Below are 21,514 nucleotides of genomic sequence, written 5' to 3'. Positions count from 1 at the left end.
CGAACTGCTGTTCGATGTATATATATGGTCTGACGACTGACGAGGAGAAAATTAATTGAGAAACAAGAAGCCATCTCCTGCGATTTGTCCGCATCGTAATCTACTGCTACTGCTCGCCAGCTTGGTCACCCCGTGACTCATCAGCCATCTCATCCATGATGGAAAATGGCGCCATCTGATCCGAGTGTCTCTGGCAAGCTGCCAATCGATTGGGCTGTCATCACCTTTGGCTTTTACTACGGCGCCACTCATCGTCCCATCCCTTTCTCTTTTCATTTCACGGCTCCTAGGTTGCAACTTGCAACCAGTTCATGGCAAGCGAGCTCGATCTTGTTGCCTCTCCACTCATCCGTTCGACTGAAAAAAAAATCCCGTATTCTAAAGGGGATCTAAATATTTTTTGAGAGAAAGTCCTTAAATAAACACTAAAGTTTAGTTGAATATTTAAATAATAATTATGAATAAGAGACTTATTCTAATTATAAAAATAATTATGTATAGAAGTAAAAGACGATGCAAATTTATCAAACTAATTAAAATTATAATTAATATTTAAATATTTAATGTTACATGAACTAACTAGCTAACCACACCAATCAATCACCCCAGGGTGGTGGCGTGCTTCCTCTGTCGTCCGATCTGCCGTTATCAGAGCGGAGCACGGGGACTCGGGGAGAGAGATAATACCGTGGACAAAATTGGGCACGTCTTCTTCTCCGCGAACCTCGCGTCCTCCTCGCCTGCCTGCCTACAAGTCTCCCCCCTCCCCTCCCCGTGCCTCCCTCGGGCCTCGCTTCTCGCGCTCTTCCTCTCTTGCCTCCGCCTGCCTCCAGGCTCCAACAACCCGGGAGGGCGCCGTCCGCCCCCGCCTCCGGGAGCGATGATGATCGCGCGACGCCTGCTCCGATCCAATAATGCCCCCGCCCAGGTGATCATCCATGAACCTTCCTCCTGTCCTACGGAGCCGCCTTTCTCATCGCCCTGGATGGGAAGGAAAAAAAACCGCGTTTTTTATAGGAATTCTCGGCGTTCGCCGCTTCAGGGGAAGTGGGGACTTCGTGTGGCTGGTATTGGATGGATAATATGCATGCTTCGATCTTTGGTTGCAAAATAGTACGATAAATAGATTATACGGTTTCTGTTTCTGCTTGGAGCCAGCCAGGTACTTACTTTAGCAGTCGAGGTATCAGATTACACTGTAGGAATCCCTGATCTTAAAAATCGCGCTTACGAGTACGTGCGATTACACTGTTTTGTATATTCAATTCCTACTTTAGCACAGACAGTAGTAGTAGTACTTTTGAGATGCAAAGGTAGGGTTCCTTTATTCGGGATATGTGTTCACGTCAAAGCACCTCAAGGCAGTACTAATGTGCAGCACTGAACCAAAAGCATCGCATATTCTTTTTGACCTAATCGTGTCGTCCAGGCATCACCACGTCCACTTGCCAACGTTTCGCGGTTTGCGTTCGTCACAGCTCATGTGTGATCCTTTTTTCCCTCCTGACCACAGGCAACCAGCTTATTGAAGCATGTAACTGGCACCGCAAGTTTGCAAGGCAATGCGGATAGCTTGTTGGATGGTACAGTCAGACATTTTGGCTCAGCACCGTCTGCCCAGCCTGAAGAAAATGGGTACACAGTCCTTTCCTCTTGCTTGGAACCGGAATAATTGGGCTCAAGGGCCATGTCACCACTGCCTATTTCTGATCTACAAGGTGATTCTTCCAGGTTCAAGGGCCACGGCATGCTGGCGCCTTTTACAGCTGGCTGGCAGAGCAATGATTTGCACCCTCTGATCATTGAGAGATCTGAGGTTGTCACTCTGAATCTGAACTTTACCATAGTTTCTGTTACATCTCTTCAAATGCAGTGTTCAGTTGTGGAGAAGTAGATTTTAATCTTTACATTTACAGAATATATTTCACAGTCTAGCTTATCACCATTTTGATTATGCAGGGTTCCTATGTCTATGACATTAATGGGAACAAGTATCTGGACTCTCTTGCAGGATTATGGTGCACAGCTTTAGGTATGTGCACGCGACTTTTGTGTTTGTTTCTGTGGCTTTAGCAATGTCTTTGCACCTGTTACTTCTGCATCATCTGTGTTCGTTATGTCTTTAGGTGGTAGCGAGCCTCGCTTAGTCAAAGCAGCAACTGAGCAATTAAACAAACTACCCTTCTACCATTCCTTCTGGAACCGTACAACAAAACCTTCGTTGGTAAGTTTTCTTGAGCCACGCGTCGATTGTTGGCTTCTTCAAATTTGAAACCCCTGTCTCTACCCTGGTTTCTTTTCTCAAAATGTTCACTTGCCAAATTTCCAGAACTGATTATTGGAATTTTGCTGCTGCTTTCAGGATCTTGCACAGGAGATCCTTAGCATGTTCACTGCAAGGGAAATGGGGAAAGTTTTCTTCACAAACAGTGGTTCAGAAGCAAATGACTCTCAGGTGTCACTATTTTACAGTTCGCGCCCTCAGTACCATCAATGGTGTTTTTTTTTGTCGGACACGTAGGAGAGTTGAGTAACATTATATCAAGAAGAATACCATCAATGGTGGTGCTGTCGATGTTCTTTGCTTTTACTGCAGATAACTGAAAGTGTTTAAATACTGGTTTTTGCATCAGCAGCTCATCTTTAAAGAACTTAAACACAAAAACTAAAAGTGAAGTTACATAGTCTTTACACCTCGCTAAAGAAATATGTCTGTGCTCTCTCATTACTGGTAAAATGGTTGTTGGTTCATCAACCATGGTATTCATGTATCCATCGTAGCCCCAATTTCTCTTTGAAATATACCTAGCTAATTGGTAGACCTTGAAGCTTTCTATTCTAGCATTTTAAAACGTTGTTTTATTTCTCTTTGATATAGACATGGTTTTGTTTCTCATAGATCCATTGCTGATGCTTATATTTTACAGGTCAAACTAGTATGGTATTATAACAATGCATTGGGGAGGCCAAACAAGAAGAAATTTATTGCGCGATCAAAAGCGTAAGTTTTGTTCCGTAACCAAATATTGTCCTTGAAACAAGAAAGGTCTTTTTATGCTTCTTCAGTTAACAATTTTTAGAAACCTCAAATCTGGAAACTTTCGAAATTCCATTCTTACTGCTTGTTACACATGTTGCAGATACCATGGATCTACATTGATTTCAGCGAGCCTAACTGGGTGAGTACTGTCATACTAGAAAAGCTGGTTTGCCGCCAACATATACATCTTTAAAGCATGTCCATCGACACTCATAAATAGATCTCCAATACTTTTCTGATTGCAACTCTATCGCAGTCTTCCTGCCCTACACCAGAAGTTTGATCTACCAGCACCTTTTGTTCTGCACACTGACTGCCCTCACTACTGGCGATATCATCTTCCTGGTAATACGATTTTAAACTTTGCTAGATGAATTCCAAAAAGAAAAGAAAAAACTTCTGTATAGTTGACCCGCAAATTTTGCTAATAGAATCTATTTGGTGCGAAACAGGCGAGACAGAAGAAGATTTTGCGACTAGACTTGCCACCAATTTAGAGAACCTCATTCTCAAAGAAGGACCAGAAACAGTAGAGTTCTTATCGCCAAAGCTTGTATGCTGTCAATAGTATCAAAGCTTGATGCCTCCCTTACGTGCTATCTTTGATCTATCAGATTGCTGCTTTCATTGCTGAACCTGTGATGGGTGCTGGTGGTGTCATCCCTCCTCCAAAGACCTATTTTGACAAGGTTATATACTACGGGTTCCAATAACCGATCTCTTCTATGAACAGACTGAACTTGTCTGGAAGTATAGTTGCTTCATTCACCTATCCCTATGTCTTTACCTTCCTTCGTCTCGTCGTGGCGGTTCAACAACAAAAAACCATTGTTGTTCATGAACTGCTAAATAGAGTTGAGGCCTACATCAAGGACTTGAATTCTTGCTCTAAATGCTTATTGTGTCTCATTCTGTTTCCTATCAACAGGTTCAAGCAATCGTGAAGAAGTATGACATTCTTTTCATAGCAGATGAGGTATTTGTCACTTTCTATTAAGTCAAAAAAATTGCGGAAGATCATACAAAGGGGAAAAAATATATGTAGCTTTTGTGCAGATATTGTTGACTGATGATTCATTCTAGGTTATCACTGCATTTGGAAGGCTGGGAACTATGTTTGGATGCGATTACTATAACATCAAGCCAGATCTAGTTTCACTGGCCAAGGTGAAATTTTGAGTCCTCACTGGACACGTGAACAGTGCCTGTATGACATCCTGATATATACAGAGATTCATGCCAGTTTTTTACCGTGACAGGCTCTTTCAAACGCCTACGTACCCATCGGGGCAACTCTTGTTAGCCCAGAGATATCAGATGTGATCCATTCCCAGAGCAATAAGCTTGGTAGGTTTCTAGTTTCTACGGTTTCTGTGCGATCAGCGTCAGCTGTAGTGTTTTCCTGGAACATTTCGTCTGCTGACGATGTCACGTGCTACAGGTTCATTTGCTCATGGATTCACGTACTCCGGCCATCCGGTTGCCTGTGCTGTGGCCATTGAAGCTCTGAAACTTTATCGGTATGTATGCCGCGCCGCGCTTTCCAGAACACGTATTCGAGTGTTATTTATCTGTTTGTTCCTGACGAATGGTTTGCAAAAAAAAATAAAAAAAAATAAATGGCGTCAGCGAAAGGGACATTCCCGGCCATGTCAAGCAAATCGCCCCAAAGTTCCAGGACGGGATTAGGGCGCTGGCAGACAGTCCGATTATCGGGGAGGTACGCGTATGAATCTCTGAACCAACCCAAGGGGTTGTTGGTTCGAATACATAACTGCAATGTTCCTGTACTCCAGATACGTGGCTTGGGGATGATTATGGGGACCGAATTCACAAACAACAAGTCACCGACTGATCTGTTCCCTGCCGAATGGGGTGAGTCAATGTAGCAGCTACAGCCAGTACACAAAATGGCATGGCCATGAGGCCATGGCGTGTTCCCCTGCCCCGCCGAATGGTCTGTGTGTATGATGTGGGATGATGCTTCTTGTCAGGGGTCGGTGCCATCTTCGGCGAAGAGTGCCAGAAGCGCGGCATGCTGGTGAGGGTCGCTGGCGACGCCATCATGATGTCGCCGACGCTGATCATGACGCCCGGCGAAGTCGACGAGGTTTGCCATCAGCGGTTCACAGTGCCCGCCAACTCGCCACTGTCGTCAAGCCTCGCCTCGCCTCGCCTCGGTAGCAACCCGGTAACAAAACATCAATGGCCTTGTCTTTTTTCAGTTGGTGCGCATCTACGGGGAAGCCCTCAAGGCCACGGAGGAGAGGGTGGCAGCCCTGCAGTCCAAGAAGAACTAGCCAAAAGGGCGGCGACGACGATAACGATAAACGCCGGGCGACGACGGACCATATTTGATGTACAGGTGAATAAACAGCCAAGTTCGTGGCTGCGAGATGGCAATAGCGCGCCGGTCTATGTTCTTGCTCTGTCGCCAAGCAAATGGTGGCTCAACTTTTTAAACATGTCATAGATGTTTTTTTCTTCCCTTCCTTTCCCTTAAGGAATGGCAATACATCTCAAATGTTTGCTGCCCTGTAGTTCCTGAAGATAATGGGTTTCGTGTATATCGTGAGTATTAGTAGTGTTCGGATACATAGCTTTGTAAAGGCAAAGCAATAATAAAGTGAAGGAACTGCAGTTTCGAGTCTGCAAGCATATATATACTGGTAAGTGAACGCACGGGCTCATGAAGAAGTCCGTAGCAGCACGCGGACGTATCCGCGAGCCTGTGACGTCAGCGATCGTGAAGAGCACTCACCTATGACGTCAGCGATCACTAGGCCTGGCGCGGGCGCGGAGAATAGTTCAGTTCGGTGGCGCGGCGCGCACTGTTCCGCACTTCCGCTGGCGATACGGGCCCAGGCATCACTCCCGTTTGGACGTTTGGTCGCAAAGCCCGTGCCCAGCTGGGCCAGGCAAGTACACATGGCGGGGCCCTGCCACAGCTGGAAAGCCCGGTGGGCGGTGGGCGTGGGCCCGGAAAAGGCAGTGGCGTCCACGTCAGCGTTGGAAAGGGAATCCCCGAATCGTCCTCTCTCCTCCCTGATCGGGTGATCCCTATTCGTTTGACGGCTACAGAAGACGTGGCTACCCCTTTCGCGCTTTCGGTGCCTGCCTGCGGTGACCGCCAGCCGCCCCCCGGCCGCCGCCGCCGCCGCCGTGCCGGAAAGCTGAAAGGAACAGGGAACCGGCGACTGTTCATCAGAAAGTCAGTGAGGACGGGGTCAAATGCTCGAGGAATTTCATGACGAAACTGTTGGGTTTTCCTGATCGGAAACTCGGCAGAGCAAGCATCAAAGTTTCAGGTAAAAAAAAATTGAGGAGGTTGTAGACTAGAGAATAGAGATGTTGACAGGGCGAAGAAGAAAAGCCCAGGGGCGGCTGGAGAGCTTTCGGTGGAAAACCTAGACCAGTAAGTAGTAGCTGAAGAAATAAAGGAAGGAAGAAATGTGTTTGCACACCGTGACGTCCTGGCGGGACCGGCGGCGACGGACCTATTCAGCGAGCGGCCGGCCAGCCGGCCCCTTCCACGTTGATTTGAGTGGAATTCGTGAACGGACATGGAGAGAGAGAGAGAGAGAGAGAGAGAGAGAGAGAGAGAGAGAGAGAGAGAGAGAGAGAAGCGAAGAAAAGGTTCAGAGTTTCAGAGCAGACCGGCAACAGTCAGCCTGAACGCTGCAGCTTTCAGAGCTACTGTCCCACGGTCTAACAATAACAATACTCCTGGTTCTTTTTTTCTTTGTATTAAAAACAAAAGCAAGCTGGCTTAAGGCAGTGAGAAAGTGAGTAATCAGCGCCGGATCGGAATGGACTGATGTGTCGACCGACCGAGTCACCTGCAGCCGCAGCTTTACGCACATGCCTGCCCCTTCATCAGGACGAGGAACTTGCCAAATCCGCGCGTTATTCAAACCATTTCCGTTCTGCTGATTGGGCTGAACGATTCGGTCGGGGCTGCAACAGTGCCGGCGTCCTCCCGGTCCCGGTCTCATGCCGCCGCTGGCCGATGCTAGTGCTAGGCAAGCAAATGGAAGCGGAGCACGTGGTGCTCATGCTCCATGATTCTTTCTTCTTCTTCTTTTTCTTCAGATGTGGTGATTCAGATCGCAGATCGCACGCATGGATGGAGCTACGGTAAACACTGGCGCCCTTTGTCGGCAGCGAACAGGCTATTGTTTCGCAGACGACACTTTTGTATCCTTGCGGAGCGTCGTTGTTCAAGGCGCACCTGCTGCTACATGGCCAGAGCAAAAGCCATAGGAAATGCCTGCTGGGTCTTTACCTGGGTAATCCCTCGGAAATGCCTCCGCTCATGAGATTTTTTTTTTAAAAAAAACTTGGTACAAAAATACTGTATCATTTATTTTTTCAGTACTAAGTGGGTTTATGGTTTTAGACCAATTACATATTCATTAAGCAACATATGAATGTGGTTTCAATGTATGTCTATGTTTATTATCATTTGAATGAATGTGGACGAAAAAAAAGTAAGCTAGAAAAAACTATATATTGGGACGGAGAGAGTACTAAACTTTAGGGATTGAGTTATAAGGAGTTATTTGAATGTATGTCTACCAAGATGTATTTTTATAGCTAGAAAGAATTATATTGTGAACGAACCCTGTGCTCATGCTCATATCAACACGGTTAGTTCACAATGGTGTGTTGAGCAGTTATTCAAAACAAAGTTATGAATAATTTGAAGATGTATTTTTTAATATATAAACCAATATTTTCTTCGTATCGTGCTTGGGCCGGCACGACCCAACCATCGCCCCGCTGTAGCTTTTGGTTTGTGTCGTGCCGTGCCTAAGTTTTGGTATTTAGGCACGGCTCGGCCCAGCCCAAAATTATTCAATATGCCATGTCGGTTCGAAAAAATTGATCCGAAACACGATTGGCTCGATCCATCCCAACTTTCAGCTATAATGGCAACGGAATTGGTGCAAGGTTTGATAGTGTGGACAACTCTAGTAGGCCGTGCAAACGGACGTGCGGAAACACGGTTTTGTAATGTAGGTGATACAAATTATGGAGTGAAATTTGAAATAGTGGGTGAAATAGATAGATAGTTAGTCTGACGATGCTAGGCTAAAAGAAAAAGGAGATTGTGGGATCTGGAACTGGAATTATGTCGTCCACTGACCGAGAGAGAGAGAGATAGAAACAAAAAAAGGTTTTAGAAACTGGGCAACCAACGAATACGTCTTGTATAAAGAATCTAAAATACAGAAGCCTTTTGGGCACATGAACCAAGCTTGGGGTGAGCTACAGACAAGTATACATGCGGCCGTGCACAGTACAGCGACAGCGTCAGCGTCAGCCAGCATGCATGACGAACGGGTAGTATCCGCCGCCGCGGTCGGTGTGGCCTGGGCCGGCGGATTATCGCCCGCCGTCCGCTGCGGCGTGGGCCCCACGAGACCAACCCGCGGAGACACAGAGGCCAGTGGCATGGGGCCGCTCCTCTGATCCTCTCTTTTTCTCCATTTCTATATACTACAATATATTGTTTTTTTTCATGGAGTTTGTGGCTGAGCTGCAATGGCCTGCGCCATTTATGCCCAGTATATAGTGGTAGTACCTGACCTGACCACACAGGCCAGCATTTTTCTGTTCTTCCATGCCATGCCAGTGCCAGGTTGCAATGCAAGCCTCTCTTTTATTTGCGGTGGCCAGCCGTGCCTGCCGCCGATCTGCCATGTGCCATCCATCATCCTAGCAATATATGCGAATACTCGGAAGGTCACCGCAAATTACATGCAAGCTGCGTGACCACACCCCGCACGCCTGAATGTGGCTGGAGTTTCTTGTTTGCTGATGAACTGAGCGATAGGCCGGCTTGCAAGGTAATCCAGACCCTAAAGACGTGCGCACACGATGGAAACGCCTTTTGGAGCGATGCATTATCGATCGACACATTATTTTCCCGCACAGGCAATCCAAAAGCGGAAGGCTTTAATTAAGTGTGGGATCTGTGAAAATGACCTGGTCCGTGGGAACTCAGATTATTCTTGCCATTTTTTGTGGGCCGCGAAAGTTGATACGTATTTCAATATTAAACCAATCTAATTTGTTGGACCCACAAGCATGACTAGATAGAGAGCATACCATATGCAAAATGAAAGAGAGAGAGAAGGATGAGGAAGAAAGAGTTTGGTCGCTTTTTCGCTGAATCGTTCGTCGCTCTACCCTATGTTCTACTGTAGTAGTCATGTGTAGGTGGCCGTATGACTTTCGGTTGACTTTTACCATGGAAATCTTAGAGGGTCCTTGTAACCCCGAGCTACAAAATCGGTTCATATTATGATCTTATGGTAGGTAGTGGACCATATATAGTTTATTTACATGTTATTGCCACACATTAATCTATTACAAGCTCGGGTTAACTAATGTTTGTTAATCCAAATCCGAATAGTCTATAAGTTCCCTCTATGGTGACCGCTTAAATTGCAAAAAAAAAAAAAACAACTTCATTCCATGAAATGTTTGCCAAACATTCCACGTCCACCAAATCCAGATTCACTAAACTAGCGAATCTCAAAATTTGCGAACTTGATAAAAAAAATTAACCACCGTTATCACTAGTTACACAACATACCCCTTTATTCTTTTTTCTCTTTCCCTTCCTTCATCCGCACCTTTCTCTCTCGTCCGTGGAAAAAATCCATGCTTAGGCGACAAAGGCTCTACACTGATCGAATCCTCGCCCTAGACGCCACTGACCATGTGCTCCTCGCCTAGCACCCATGTAACTTGGAAAGGTGCGAGTAGTCATGCCCTAGTCGCATCAGCTCGCTATGATGCCTGATCGCACTTAACCTCGATTGAGGCTCTCTCTCCCTCCCTCCCTCTCACTCTAATCGCTTGTACATCTTTCCCTCCATCTCCCTCCCTCTACCCCCACTCCACCCTGTGTCTCTCTTCCTATCCCTCACTTCGTGCAGCCACGCTCGTGTCCGCTCCAACCCTGGTTGACCACACCTTTCCCCCCTCTATCTTTTCACTCTCCTTACTGTGGTAAGCAGCGACAACACCAACCTTGTTGTCTCTCTCCCTCCCATCCCTCAATCCAGCCCACGCAAGCCCTTGCCTTATCACTCTTCCCATGCCCCCTCACTCTATCCAACCCATCCCATGCCCACTCTAACCAGTCATGCATACCCCCACACTCTGGGCAGTCGTGCTTGTGCTCGCCTCTAGGCATGGTCGGTCGTGCCTATTTCTCTCCCTCCCTCCAATCTGGTTGTGCTCTCCCTCGACCTAGGCGCACCAAACTATATTGTGCATTAACTATCAACTATCATGATCGCGCCTGACCAAGTCCTAAAAGAAGTCATGTTTTTAAGAGTAGGAATAAAGAAACCCTAACATTGATAAAGTGAGGCCTACAAGGCTATCTACCATAGCCTTACATACCCCATACTTGAAATTTCACTATGTGACATGGTGCAATCTACAATACAAAATTGTGTATTCACGACTATATACACGATGGACGACAACCTAAAATAAAATATTCTATTTAAACTAAAGTAATTAGATTTTATAGTACTAGAACTGCTTCATTAATTTTAGGTGCACATTTACTTTTTAAGGAGTAGACCCGTTCAAAATACCATAAGAGCCCATTTGGAATGCAGATTTTTTAGATGAATTATACAAGAATTTCACAGAAATCAATTTATTTTTATAAGAAAAACACTGGAAATGAGAAATATTCCCACATTGCAAAGAGCCCCAAGCCTGTTCTTCCTACGGAGCGAACCCACCCCAGTCCCCACCCACACATTTATTTTTCCTGCATGCTGGCTACTCGCGAGAAATGTTTCGTGCACTTCCAAATCTGTGTCGAATCCACGTCAGCTCAGTACTGGAATGCTGAGGAGGTGAGCTCACAGGCCGGTGAGCCCAGCAACCCCTCCGGCACTGCATGCGGGTCCCACCCGCCGGACGCGGCAGCTCAGCCAACAGCACGCATACGCATACGGCATACCGCAGCACCGCCAGCAGGTTACATATAAACCCTCCCACGACGGAAGAAACCCCCGACGAAATAAAAAGATTCTCTCTCCTTTTCTTTTTCTTCTCTCCACCCGCTTCTCTCTGTTGATTTCTGGCCGGGGTTGGCTGGCTTGGTTCTCCTTCTGGCTGCTCGCTCGCCTGCAACCGCCAAGGGACAGGAAGCAAGAAGGATTGGACCGCCGTCCGCCGGGACACCTCTTCCTGATCCAAATCCAAGGTGACTTATGTTTCTTCTGACTGGATTGGATGGAGAGGTTCTTTTGTATTGAAAACGGCCAGTTTTTTCTTCTTTTTTCTTCCATTTTGATTCTTGATGAGTCCGATTGCGCTCGGGGTTAGCGATTATCCACCGGCGATTCCCCGTCTGTTTTGGTTCGGAGGTCCTCGCTTCGCTTCGCTTCGCTTCGCTTCGCTTTGCCCGTCTGGACACTGGAGCCCTCTGTCTGGAGTCGCCGTGCCACCTCGTTGGCGTTTGGTTCTCGGCTTCTCCGATGCGTGCAGCGTGCTGGTGCAGCCGGAAGCTGCCAGGAGGAGTGCTGCGCCTCTCTTCGTTTGCCTCGTGCTTCCCTGCTTGCTTCCGTTTCCTTTTCCGGTGTTTCGATCGATCAGCCACCTTCAGTTTCCTTTTCCGGTGTCTCGCCCCGATCGGATCGCTCTCGCTCCTCTTTGACTTCGCGGGCGCTGCAGATGCCATGTCCCCGCTCAGGGTAGGCAGTGGAGGGGACGAGACGGTCGTGGGGAGGTTGGTGAGTCCGGGCTGTCGTCTTTGTCTCTTGGCTTTGCTTTTTTTTTTTGTCCTTGTTTGGTTGCTATGCCTTGCTGTCGATCCTTGTGTTTGGTGCCTGCAATCTTGTGCTTCAAGGGTCAGTGAGCTAGCTCAGATCAAATAATCTAACGTTTTCTTTAAAAAATCTTATCTGGTCGTGCGCACAGCGTGTTCATCGATGTGTGCGGTCTTTTCAGTCTGTTCTGTGAGCTGAGCGCCTTTGCACGGTTCAGATTCACTCGATTTTCCGATCCAATTTCGAGTTGTTGGTAAGTCTTGGCATGAGTAGGAACCACCTAATCCTTTCCGAGCACCAGAATGATTTTACTTTACACTGTGGACACATTGGATTCTAGCCGTGAACTTTATCTCTGTATCCTTCATCGTCCAGGCTGTAAAAGAAAGCCCGTTTTTTAATGCCGTTGGACTGGACTGAGTTTCTGCCTTGGATTCTACTGTTACTTGTTTTATGTATGATTCGATTCAGGAATTGATGCTGGTGATTCTTGCTACCATTTGCAGGGACGGACAGCTAAAGTAGCTGTGGAATATGGAAGTCGAGCAGGCCGCCGAAGTAAGCGCTCCAGAGACGGCTGATCTTAACGTGCCTGCTAAGACGCCGGTAAGAAAACATGCTATCCCTTACTAATGCCCACTTAGCAACTTGAGTATTGTTATGGGTTTCCTACTTACTATGTTTGACCGAAGCCCCTTGCTATAGCTTTGCTAAGGCCCTGAGAGACACACATTTCCAATAACTGAAAACATTTAGCTTCCAATACCTGTCATGCACACAAATCGATGAGGCACCAAAAAATATCTAGCCGAATCATATGTATATGGGGTGTTTGTCATGCTAAGCCTGTTTGGATTGATAAAATAACTTGCTAGCTGCTATGCTCCAAGTACCTTGTGTTGATCTTCATCTCTCTGGTATCCTGGTTACATTTTATATATGCATAATATGAAAATTAATGTGCTGCGCTGTGAACACTGCAATGCAGGTTTCAGGATTGGTTTGTTGGGTTAAAATAAAAGGTCGAATGCAGTTTTCAGTTTCAGGTCATAAATATTTGCATCCATCGCATTAACAAGGTTATAGAAAAGGGTAGAGATTACAAAAAAAATACCAGCAGAGCTAAAGCTTTTGGGCAAAGATTAGTATAATTCCCACACTGTTATTATCAAAGTTTGCTATTATTTTTTTCTTTTGAAAATTGATGTTCCAAAGAGATCACTGAATTTTTACAATGCCATTTCTGCAGGCACACGATGATGATAAAGAAAAAGTACCCAATGGTAATACAAATTTGCAAGTCAAGGAAACACACAATGATGAAGACGATGGAACTGGATCTGATGGGTTTGAACTGATAGATGTGAAGGAAAACTTTGACTCAGCAAAAGTGGGGGAAGAAATCGCTGCTTCAAGAAGTACTACGGTTGATACATCTCCTGTTACAGAACAAAGTGAAACACAAGAAGAAAAAATAACAGCACCTGAAGAACAATCAGTTGCAGCAAACACAAGACATGTAGAGTCCTCAATGTTGAACCAACAAACAGAACAGTTGGAAAAGCTGACAAGGCGTATTGAGGAGCTTGAATCTGAAAAAGATAAACTAGTAAAGGACTTGACAGAAGCAGAAAACAAACAGAGCATGCACTACAGTTCTCTACAAGAAGCTCAAAGCTCTCTTTCTATGAAAGATAAGGAGCTGGCTGAAGCAACAGAGTCGCTGAAGGAGCTGGGTTCTGAGCTTGAAACCTCAAAAAAGAGGGTTCAAGAAATTGAAGCTGAATTGGATTCATCAGCAGATAAGCTTCGTAAACTTGAAGAGCTGAAGGATGAAAGAAGCTTGCATGCTGCACAGGAGGCGAAGAGGGCTTCAGAACTTGATAAGATGCTGGAACTGGCACAGTCAAACATGAAAGAAATGGAAAAACATATTAGCAGTCTTCAAGAGGAGGTAAAGGGTCATCAAGATAAGGCCACTGACCATCAGCAAATAGAAGAATCGCTGAGAAACACAATCTCAGAACTCAAGGTGGTACAAGAGGCACTGGAGCTGTCAAAGTCACAAGTGGCAGATTTGGAACAGAAGCTTGCCTCCCAGGATGCTGATATCAGTAAACTAACTGAAGAGTTGAATCTCCATTGTTCGTCTGAAGAATCCCTTAAAGAGAATAATCTTAAACTACAGACTGAACTTACTACTGCGCTTGAGGAACTACAATTAAAGCTTTTGAGTTTGCAGGAAATGGAGACAAAACTTGATGAGCAGTCAAAAGACAGACAAACAAGTGAGGCTGCACTAGAGAAGCAAAATGAACAGCTACTCATCTTACAGGCTGGGCTTGACAACTTGAAGGATGAAAATGAAAGTCTCCAAGGGTCACTTGCTGATCTTAATTCAAAACTTTCTGAGAAAGATTTCATGTTGCATCAGGCAGAAGATGAGCTTGCTAAAGCACAATTGGTACTCTCAGAAGCACTGTCACAAAAAGAAGAGTTGGAGGTGAATCTGAACTCTCTCAGTGAGCAGCATGGTGAATCCAAAGCTTTTGGAGAAAATGCAAGTCAGAAGATTATTGAGCTTGAAGCACAAATACAGGCAATGCGTGCAGCTGAAGAGGCACTCAACCTAGAGCTAAAAGAAGCTGAGGCAAGTGTAAAAGCTGCTGAGAAGAAAGGCTCAGACCTTGAGCAACAACTCAGTGAGATTGAGAGCAAATTAGTTGCATCAAGTGAAGAAATAGAGTTGCTGAAAGAGCGTATTCAACAAGAAGCTGCTGTATCAGCAGAAAGAGGAATGCAGCTTGAAGAAACAATGACCAGTGCAGAGGGATACAAAGAAAAAATTAACGAGCTACAATCCTCCCTAGATTCCTCGATGTCTAAAAACCAGCTACTTGAACAAGAAGTCAAGGAGCTGACTGATAAATGTTCAGAGCATCAAGAACAAGCACATTCAGTTCAGCAAAGAAGTCTGGAGCTGGAAGATCTGCTTCACACATCAAAGACTCATGCTGAAGGTGCATACTCTCGGACACAGGAACTGGAGCAGGAGCTGAACAGCACATATGAAAAGCTCAAGGGGGTTGAAGAAGAACTTGAGCAGTACAGAAGCAAGGCTTCGCAGCTCTCTGATGATCTAGAAGCTTATCAGACAAAAGCAGCTAGTCTTGAAGCTGTGGTGGAAGCAGCAAGCGAGAAAGAGAAGGAGCTTATGGAGTCATTGAGCCAAATAACTGAAGAAAAGAAGAAAATTGAAGAACTGACTGCAGAATATGAAGCTAAACTTGAAGAGAGCTTGAAGGAAAAGCAATCTCTTGAAGAGAACTTGAAGGAAAAGCAATCTCTTGAAGAGAGTCTGCAACAAGAGCTGGTGAAATTAAGAGAAGAAAACGAACACCATCAAAACAACATTGCTGATCTGAACCTTCAGCTCTCCACTAATAATGACATGCACAGTCAACTGGAGACCCAGCTAAAGGAGATCAATGATGATCATAGCAAAACAAGAGCACTTCTCTTTGAAACACAATCACACAAAGAAGAACTTGAGCTAAATCTGAGATCCCTTAATGATCTGCACACTGCATCCAAAACAGCTGCTGAGTCCTCAATGCAGAAAATTTCAGAGTTTGAAACTCATATTCAGGAATTAACTGCTTCAGAACAGAGTCTGAAGCTGCAGCTTAGCGAGTTAGAGTCTAAATTAACATCTGCTGAGAAAACGAGCATAGACCTTGAGCAAGAGCTCAAAGCTGCTACAGGAGAGTGTAGTAGTTGTCATGTGAAGATTGATGAACTTTCTGAGGAGCTTGAAGCATACAAGCATAAATCAACTAGTCTCGAGACTTCATTAGCAGAAGCAAAGGAATTGGAGGCTGAGTTGTCAGAAAAGTTGGCTCAAGTTAATGAAGAAAAGGAGAAGTTTGAAGAACTGTCAAAGAAAACAACCATAAGGCATTTGGAAGCAGAGAAACAGGTCCAAATTTTGCAGGATGAATTGGAATCTGTCCGTGGCAAAATGCAAGAGGTGGAAAATGATTTGCAGTCTCTGGGTATTAGAGAAAGCTCAGTGCTTGATAAGCTTAAATCTGCAGAAGAGCAGTTGGAGCACAAAGGCAGAGCGCTGGAACATGCCACTTCCAAGACATTAGACTTGGAAGCTCTGTATCAGTCTTTACTTGAAGATACAGAGACGAAGCTTCAACAGTCCGCAGACAGCTTGACGCAGAAGGAGACAGAGTGCCAGCAACTGTCTGAAAAGCTGAAGTTGGCCGAGGAAGAAGCAGCATCTTATCAATCAAGAGCAACTGCAGCAACAGAAGAGGTGGAGGCTATGAAAGTGGAGCTCGAAGCCTTTGAATCAGAAATTTCTACTCATGAGGCCACCATTGAAGAACTCAAGATCAAAGTCTCTGATTCTGAGTCAAAGGCGCAGCAGGCATTAGCTGAGCTTGCAATGCTCACTGGAACAAATGAGACTCTGAAAGAGGAACTTGACGCTAAGCTAGCAATGCTTCATGAAGTTCAGGAACAGCTTAATTCTACTCATGTGGAGAAGGAAGAAGTTGCTGCCAAACTAGCTGAGCATGAAAGAACAGTAGAGCATTTAACTGAGGTGCACAGTAGAGGTATAGAACTCCAATCTGCAGCTGAATCAAGGAATGCAGAAATTGAAGCTCAATTGCGAGAAGCACTTGAGGCAGCAGGACAGAAAGAGGCTGAGTTGAGGAACTTGAATGAAAAGCTGGTTGCACTCGAGTCCGAGATTGAAAGTTTGACAGATGTAAATCAAGCCTTGAAACAGGAAATCGATGCTAAGCTGGTAATGGTTGATGAGCTGCAGGAGAAGTGCAGTTCTATAAATTCTGAGAAAGAAGAAGTTGCTGAGAAGCTGTCTATTCATGAGAGAAAGTTAGAGCATTTGACAGAAGAACACTCAAGAGGTTTGGAGCTCCGATCTGTAGTTGAATCTAGGAATGAAGAAATTGAGAGTCAACTGCGTGAAGTTCTTGAAAAGGTAGCCCAAAAAGAAGCTGAAGTTACAGGCTTGACAGAGAAGCTGGCTTTGCTCGAAGCTGAGAATGAAAAGTTGACTGGTGTGAACGAGACATTAAAAGACGAAGTGGATGCTAAGCTGGCCATGTTTGATGAGCTTCAGGAACGGTTTAGCTCTACTCATGCTGAGAAGGAAGAAGTTGCAGAGAAGCTAGCTGTTCATGAGAGGACAATCTCACACCTGACAGAGGAACACACAAGAACCTTGGAGCTCCATTCTGTAGCTGAATCAAAGAACGGAGAAATTGAAGCTCAGCTCCGTGAGGCTCTTGAGACAATAGCACAGAAAGAAGGTGAAGCTAAAGAATTGTGTAAGAAGCTGGATGCCCTTGAAATTGAGTTGGGATATTATGAGGAGCAGGCAACTGAAGCTGCTGCTGCTGAAGAGAATCATAAGGTTAAATTTGATGAAGCTTCACAGAAGATAAAAATCTTGGAGGAACAACTTGCAGAGACACAGAGCAAGTTGGAGCATTTCCTTATAGAGAAGGAAAGCTTGACTCAAACAAATAGTACTTTGAATGAGGAGTTGGAATTACATCAGAACAAGTTGAACGATTTACAACTTGCACTTGCTGCTGCAGTAGCAGAAAAGGAGGAGGCATCTGAAGAGATTCATTCGCTTCATAAAACGCTCGATGGAATGATCGAGCACAAAGCAGAATTAGAAATACAGGTAGTTACATGCTTGTCAAATTTTCTGCTTAATTGTAGCTTCAATATATGTTCTCATATACATAGCAGTAGAAAGAAATCCTGTTGTTTGTTTAACTAAGTAGAACAATTTTCAGGTATCTTCTACTATACAAGAGCACGAAGAACTGAAGAGCAAGTACCAAAATACAATGGAAGAGAAACAGACGTTGAGTGATAAATATGAAACCACAAAGAAAGAGCTCGAGGATGCAATAGCCAAGTTGGAGGAGGAAATGAATGTAGACAAGTCAGAAAAAGAGTCTCACATCTCAAAACTGGAGCGACAGATTACATTATCTGAGATAAAGTACATGGAGGAGGTAAGTGTCCCCTGTTCATCTCTCTCCAAACTATTTGGGATTTGACCTGGGAATGATATCTGTATAACATATGTACTATTTTCAGATAAAGACCATGCAAGTGGAGACAACTGAAAAGAATGAAGCACTAACAGCCAAGATGCAGGAACACACAGACCTACAGCATGAGAAAGATGAGTTGGAACAACAGTTGCTGGAAGTGAGGAAGGAACTGGATGGTGCCTACCACACCATAGCAAATCAGGTAACTGGTATCATTAAATATATTGCCGATATTGTATTGCTCTATTTTCAAGCCTTATTGTTATTTGTGAGCAAATAAAGGATCGTCAAATATAGTTTCCTTCCTTTTAGATTAGGGGTAAATATAACCTCCTATTGTTTAGAGATGAAGTTTATGTGTCTTGGTTTTCCTTATATAACCTTCTATTTCAATTATTGAGCAACAATATACGTTAACTTGTCTCAATTTGTTATAATAATCAAAATGAAGGGGCACTTTCTGTATTGTCTTGTGCTCCATAGTCCTAACATTGTCTGACTCAGGAACCAGGGGAATCAAATCGTTCTAATATTTCTCTCTTCAAAATTTGTTGGAGCCAGTCTTGACATTATTTTTATCTTTTTTTCAGGAAGAACAGGCTTCTGTGAGGGAGATAAAGTGGGACGCTTTTAGGAAGTACTCGGAGGATCGTCTGGAAGCTGAGCAGCAGCGTGCTGAGGAGCTGGAACTACAAGTAGCAGCTCTTAAACAACAGCTCCAAGAAGCTGAGATCCATTATAAGCAAAAGGTGTTTTTTTCTCTGAGGTTTCCATTTTTGGGCTCTGTGCTAATTCACCTGTTTCCTGTTGGATCTAATAGAGATTGTGGTTGTGTACCCAAGATCATTTAGATATGCCTATAGGTTCTGAGGAAAACGGACATTTTCTTGCGGCAACTAGATGGCATACTAAACTCTATTACACATGATGTTTTACTTGTACACTTTAGTATTTCTTGTATCAATGGAATTTTTAAAGTGGATGTTTCTTCTTTTGACAGGAAGAACAAGTTTCTCTAAGGGAGGTTCAATGGGAAGCGGATCAAAATCATTCCCTGGATGAGCTTAACGCTCAGCGTCAGTATGCCACGGACTTGGAGAAACAAATCGAAGATCTGACACAGAAGTTAACATCAGCTGATGCACACTACAAGCAGAAGGTAAACATTACCCTTGCAGCAATATTTTTAGAAGTGAAAAACACACACACCATCATATAGATGATCAGCAAATAATAAAAATAACATGGTGGAGTTTTGCAATCCTGCAGTTGTCATAGTATGTTCTTGCTAATACAGGCCGTCCTTGTGTTATTGGAATTTCCAACTTGATTAAAACCGCATGATGCATTTGCTAGTTTTCCCAGCTGTTTTTTCTCGTGTTGAATTTCTCCGAGTTCTCCAGGTGACAGAAGAGAGGGACAAACTTGCCGAGGTCACCAAAGAGTTGAGCGAGTTGAAACAAAAAGTAAGCGAGAGTGTTGAATTGGAGAGGAAGGTGCAGGACCTTGAGCAGAAGCTGCAGCTAGCTTATTCCAAGTCTGACGAACAGGCAAGCATAGACACGGCACATGGCTACGGAATATCTTCGGTTACCTCTGACCTGTTGTTAACAGCAACTAATCACATGATCTATTTGCAGGCAGTGGATACTGTGGAGTCGAGATCCCGTGAATTCAGCCTGGATTCATCAACGAGTTCAGGCAAGCAGCAAGACAAAACTCAGGCTGTCTCACCAAACCCAACCCTGCAAGGAGTGCAAGAACCTTCCGGCATCATGGCCTTCAAGTTCATCCTGGGAGTTGCCCTGCTGTCTGTCCTAATCGGCGTGTTTCTTGGGAAGCGGTACTAGCGCTCAGGTCGTGCTGAAAGGGCTCAGCCAGCGGCAAGTTTGAAAGGATTGGTGGCCTTGATGGTAATGGTTCGACGACTTCCTGGGAGAAGGGCTCATCGGCGTGTTTCTTTTTGCCGTAATTTTCACTTTTCGGGTAAGGGTAGGGGGGCCAAGGAATTTGATTTTTGATCATTCCTACCCTTTCATGCAAATGGCCAACTGCATGCGACTGGTTTTGCCTACAGCAAGTTTCCGTATACATTTCTTGTCCGTAAAGATCACAAGTCCAGCGACGAAACATGAAGCATTTGCTACTATATGTCTGTCTATATGCTCGTATGGAGAGAGTGCAAGTTTTGCTACCTTGTACAGATTCCACCAATCCAGTGCTTTTGATGATTCAGATTCTTTACTTTTGCAGCAGGCATTTGTTGTTTGCAAACTGCAACGCCTACCCAGACTCCCAGAGGTCGGTGCTGCACTGTATGCATAGGCAGTTGACCCCATCATCAACCTACAAAGACGAGCTAGTTTCAGAAGTAACCTAAACATCAATCTAACCATAGCAACATATTTAGTGTAAAAATAATTAGGACGCTAACATGCTAATAGGACGCCGTCCTTAGATAAGATCTGATGGAGATGTTAGCATGATAGAGGACAATTAATCTACAGGCAGGCCTGAAATTAAACGAGATTCTTGGTGGATTCGCTACAGCGTCCATCTAAAGAAGTGGTAGTACTTGCAATTTCCATAATGGCATTCGAATGAAATCTACTATGCGCATAAAAAAAACAGGGTCTAATTGATTTCTCCCAGATTGGTGCTGCATCCCCTGCCCTGCTTCTGTGCGCGATGCGCTCGCCGTGTCGCGACACTGCAGTGCCGATGGAACGCCTCGATCGGGCTGGCCGCCGGTCAGGTCAAGTCCGTGAACCAGCAGCAGAACGCCACAGAGCCTGCTGCAACCGCGTGGAAGAAGGCCAGCCGCTAGCGCCTCTACCTCACACGCCGCCGTGGCCCAGCCGGAAGCCTTCGGCGAGCGCGGTATCGCCCGCCGCCGCCGGGCTGCTGACGGCGGCGCCGACAATGACAGACCCGCTTGCCGCGCTCCAACTTGCGCCGACAATGCGAGAAGCCTGGGCCTACTTCTTCGTAATTTTATGTTGCCCCTCTGGCCCGTCTGGGCCGTAAGCGACAGGGCCTGCTCAAGCATCCACGCCCGGTTCGCGGAGCCCACCCGTGAAGGTAGGGATGAAAACGGTACGGAAAAATCTCGTACCGTCCCGTTCCGATTACCGGTTTTTCGGATCGTTTTCGTATACTTCGGTTACTTTTCGGTTTCGGGACGAAAATGGATAGATTGTCTTCGGTAACGGTATCAAAAACGGGTAGACCGTTCGTTTTTGCGGTTACCGTTTTGGTTCGGAAAAATCCCGTTTTTCATACCGTTTAGGCTATTCGGTTTTAGGCCTTTTAGTTCCTGCAGCATCCTGCATCCAGCGGCCCAATATCAGGCACAGCCCAATTACCAATATACGGAGGCGGAAGGCCTGAACGCACATAAAACTGAATGTCTGTTCGGTGGGCCTTCCTGGTCGGCGCCTCGGCGGGCAGCGGCTGGCTCCTGGCTTGCAAGTTGCAAGCAGCTAGCAGTAGAGATGGCCAAACGGGCCGCCCGGCCCGGCCCGGCCCGGGCCCGGTGAAGCCCGACC

The 21,514-nt window shown here is 45.4% G+C and overlaps 2 protein-coding genes and 1 long non-coding RNA gene across 3 annotated transcripts; 2 read left to right on the top strand and 1 right to left on the bottom strand.

Annotated features, from left to right (window-relative positions):
• Nucleotides 1–595: 595 nt before the first annotated feature.
• LOC103645944 (gamma-aminobutyrate transaminase 1, mitochondrial) lies at nt 596–5,700 on the top strand. Its single transcript, XM_008670668.2, has 19 exons — nt 596–928; nt 1,514–1,635; nt 1,732–1,816; nt 1,960–2,032; nt 2,127–2,224; nt 2,363–2,455; nt 2,928–3,001; nt 3,141–3,179; nt 3,297–3,385; nt 3,493–3,569; nt 3,655–3,729; nt 3,969–4,016; nt 4,124–4,207; nt 4,300–4,387; nt 4,482–4,560; nt 4,670–4,760; nt 4,837–4,915; nt 5,035–5,150; nt 5,266–5,700. The coding sequence occupies exons 1-19, from the start codon at nt 881–883 to the stop codon at nt 5,338–5,340; spliced, it is 1,533 nt and encodes a 510-aa protein (XP_008668890.1). The 5' UTR covers nt 596–880; the 3' UTR covers nt 5,341–5,700.
• Nucleotides 5,701–10,939: 5,239 nt separating this feature from the next.
• Nucleotides 10,940–20,206, top strand: LOC103645943 (myosin-11). Its single transcript, XM_020548133.2, has 9 exons — nt 10,940–11,285; nt 12,357–12,456; nt 13,100–17,584; nt 17,700–17,924; nt 18,010–18,168; nt 18,557–18,715; nt 18,967–19,125; nt 19,370–19,516; nt 19,607–20,206. The coding sequence occupies exons 2-9, from the start codon at nt 12,385–12,387 to the stop codon at nt 19,814–19,816; spliced, it is 5,616 nt and encodes a 1,871-aa protein (XP_020403722.1). The 5' UTR covers nt 10,940–11,285; nt 12,357–12,384; the 3' UTR covers nt 19,817–20,206.
• Nucleotides 19,063–20,934, bottom strand: LOC109943955 (uncharacterized). Its single transcript, XR_002267079.3, has 4 exons — nt 20,803–20,934; nt 20,162–20,312; nt 19,472–19,567; nt 19,063–19,390 (listed from the first exon to the last, which is right to left on the bottom strand). It is a non-coding gene; the product is annotated as an uncharacterized lncRNA (long non-coding RNA).
• Between the last annotated feature and the right edge of the window lie 580 nt (nt 20,935–21,514).

The sequence above is a fragment of the Zea mays genome, chromosome 2, assembly GCF_902167145.1.
Source record: "Zea mays cultivar B73 chromosome 2, Zm-B73-REFERENCE-NAM-5.0, whole genome shotgun sequence".
In the NCBI taxonomy this organism is placed as follows: Eukaryota; Viridiplantae; Streptophyta; class Magnoliopsida; order Poales; family Poaceae; genus Zea; species Zea mays.
Note: the sequence above shows the minus strand (reverse complement) of the source record. Positions and strands in the feature narration are given on the sequence as shown.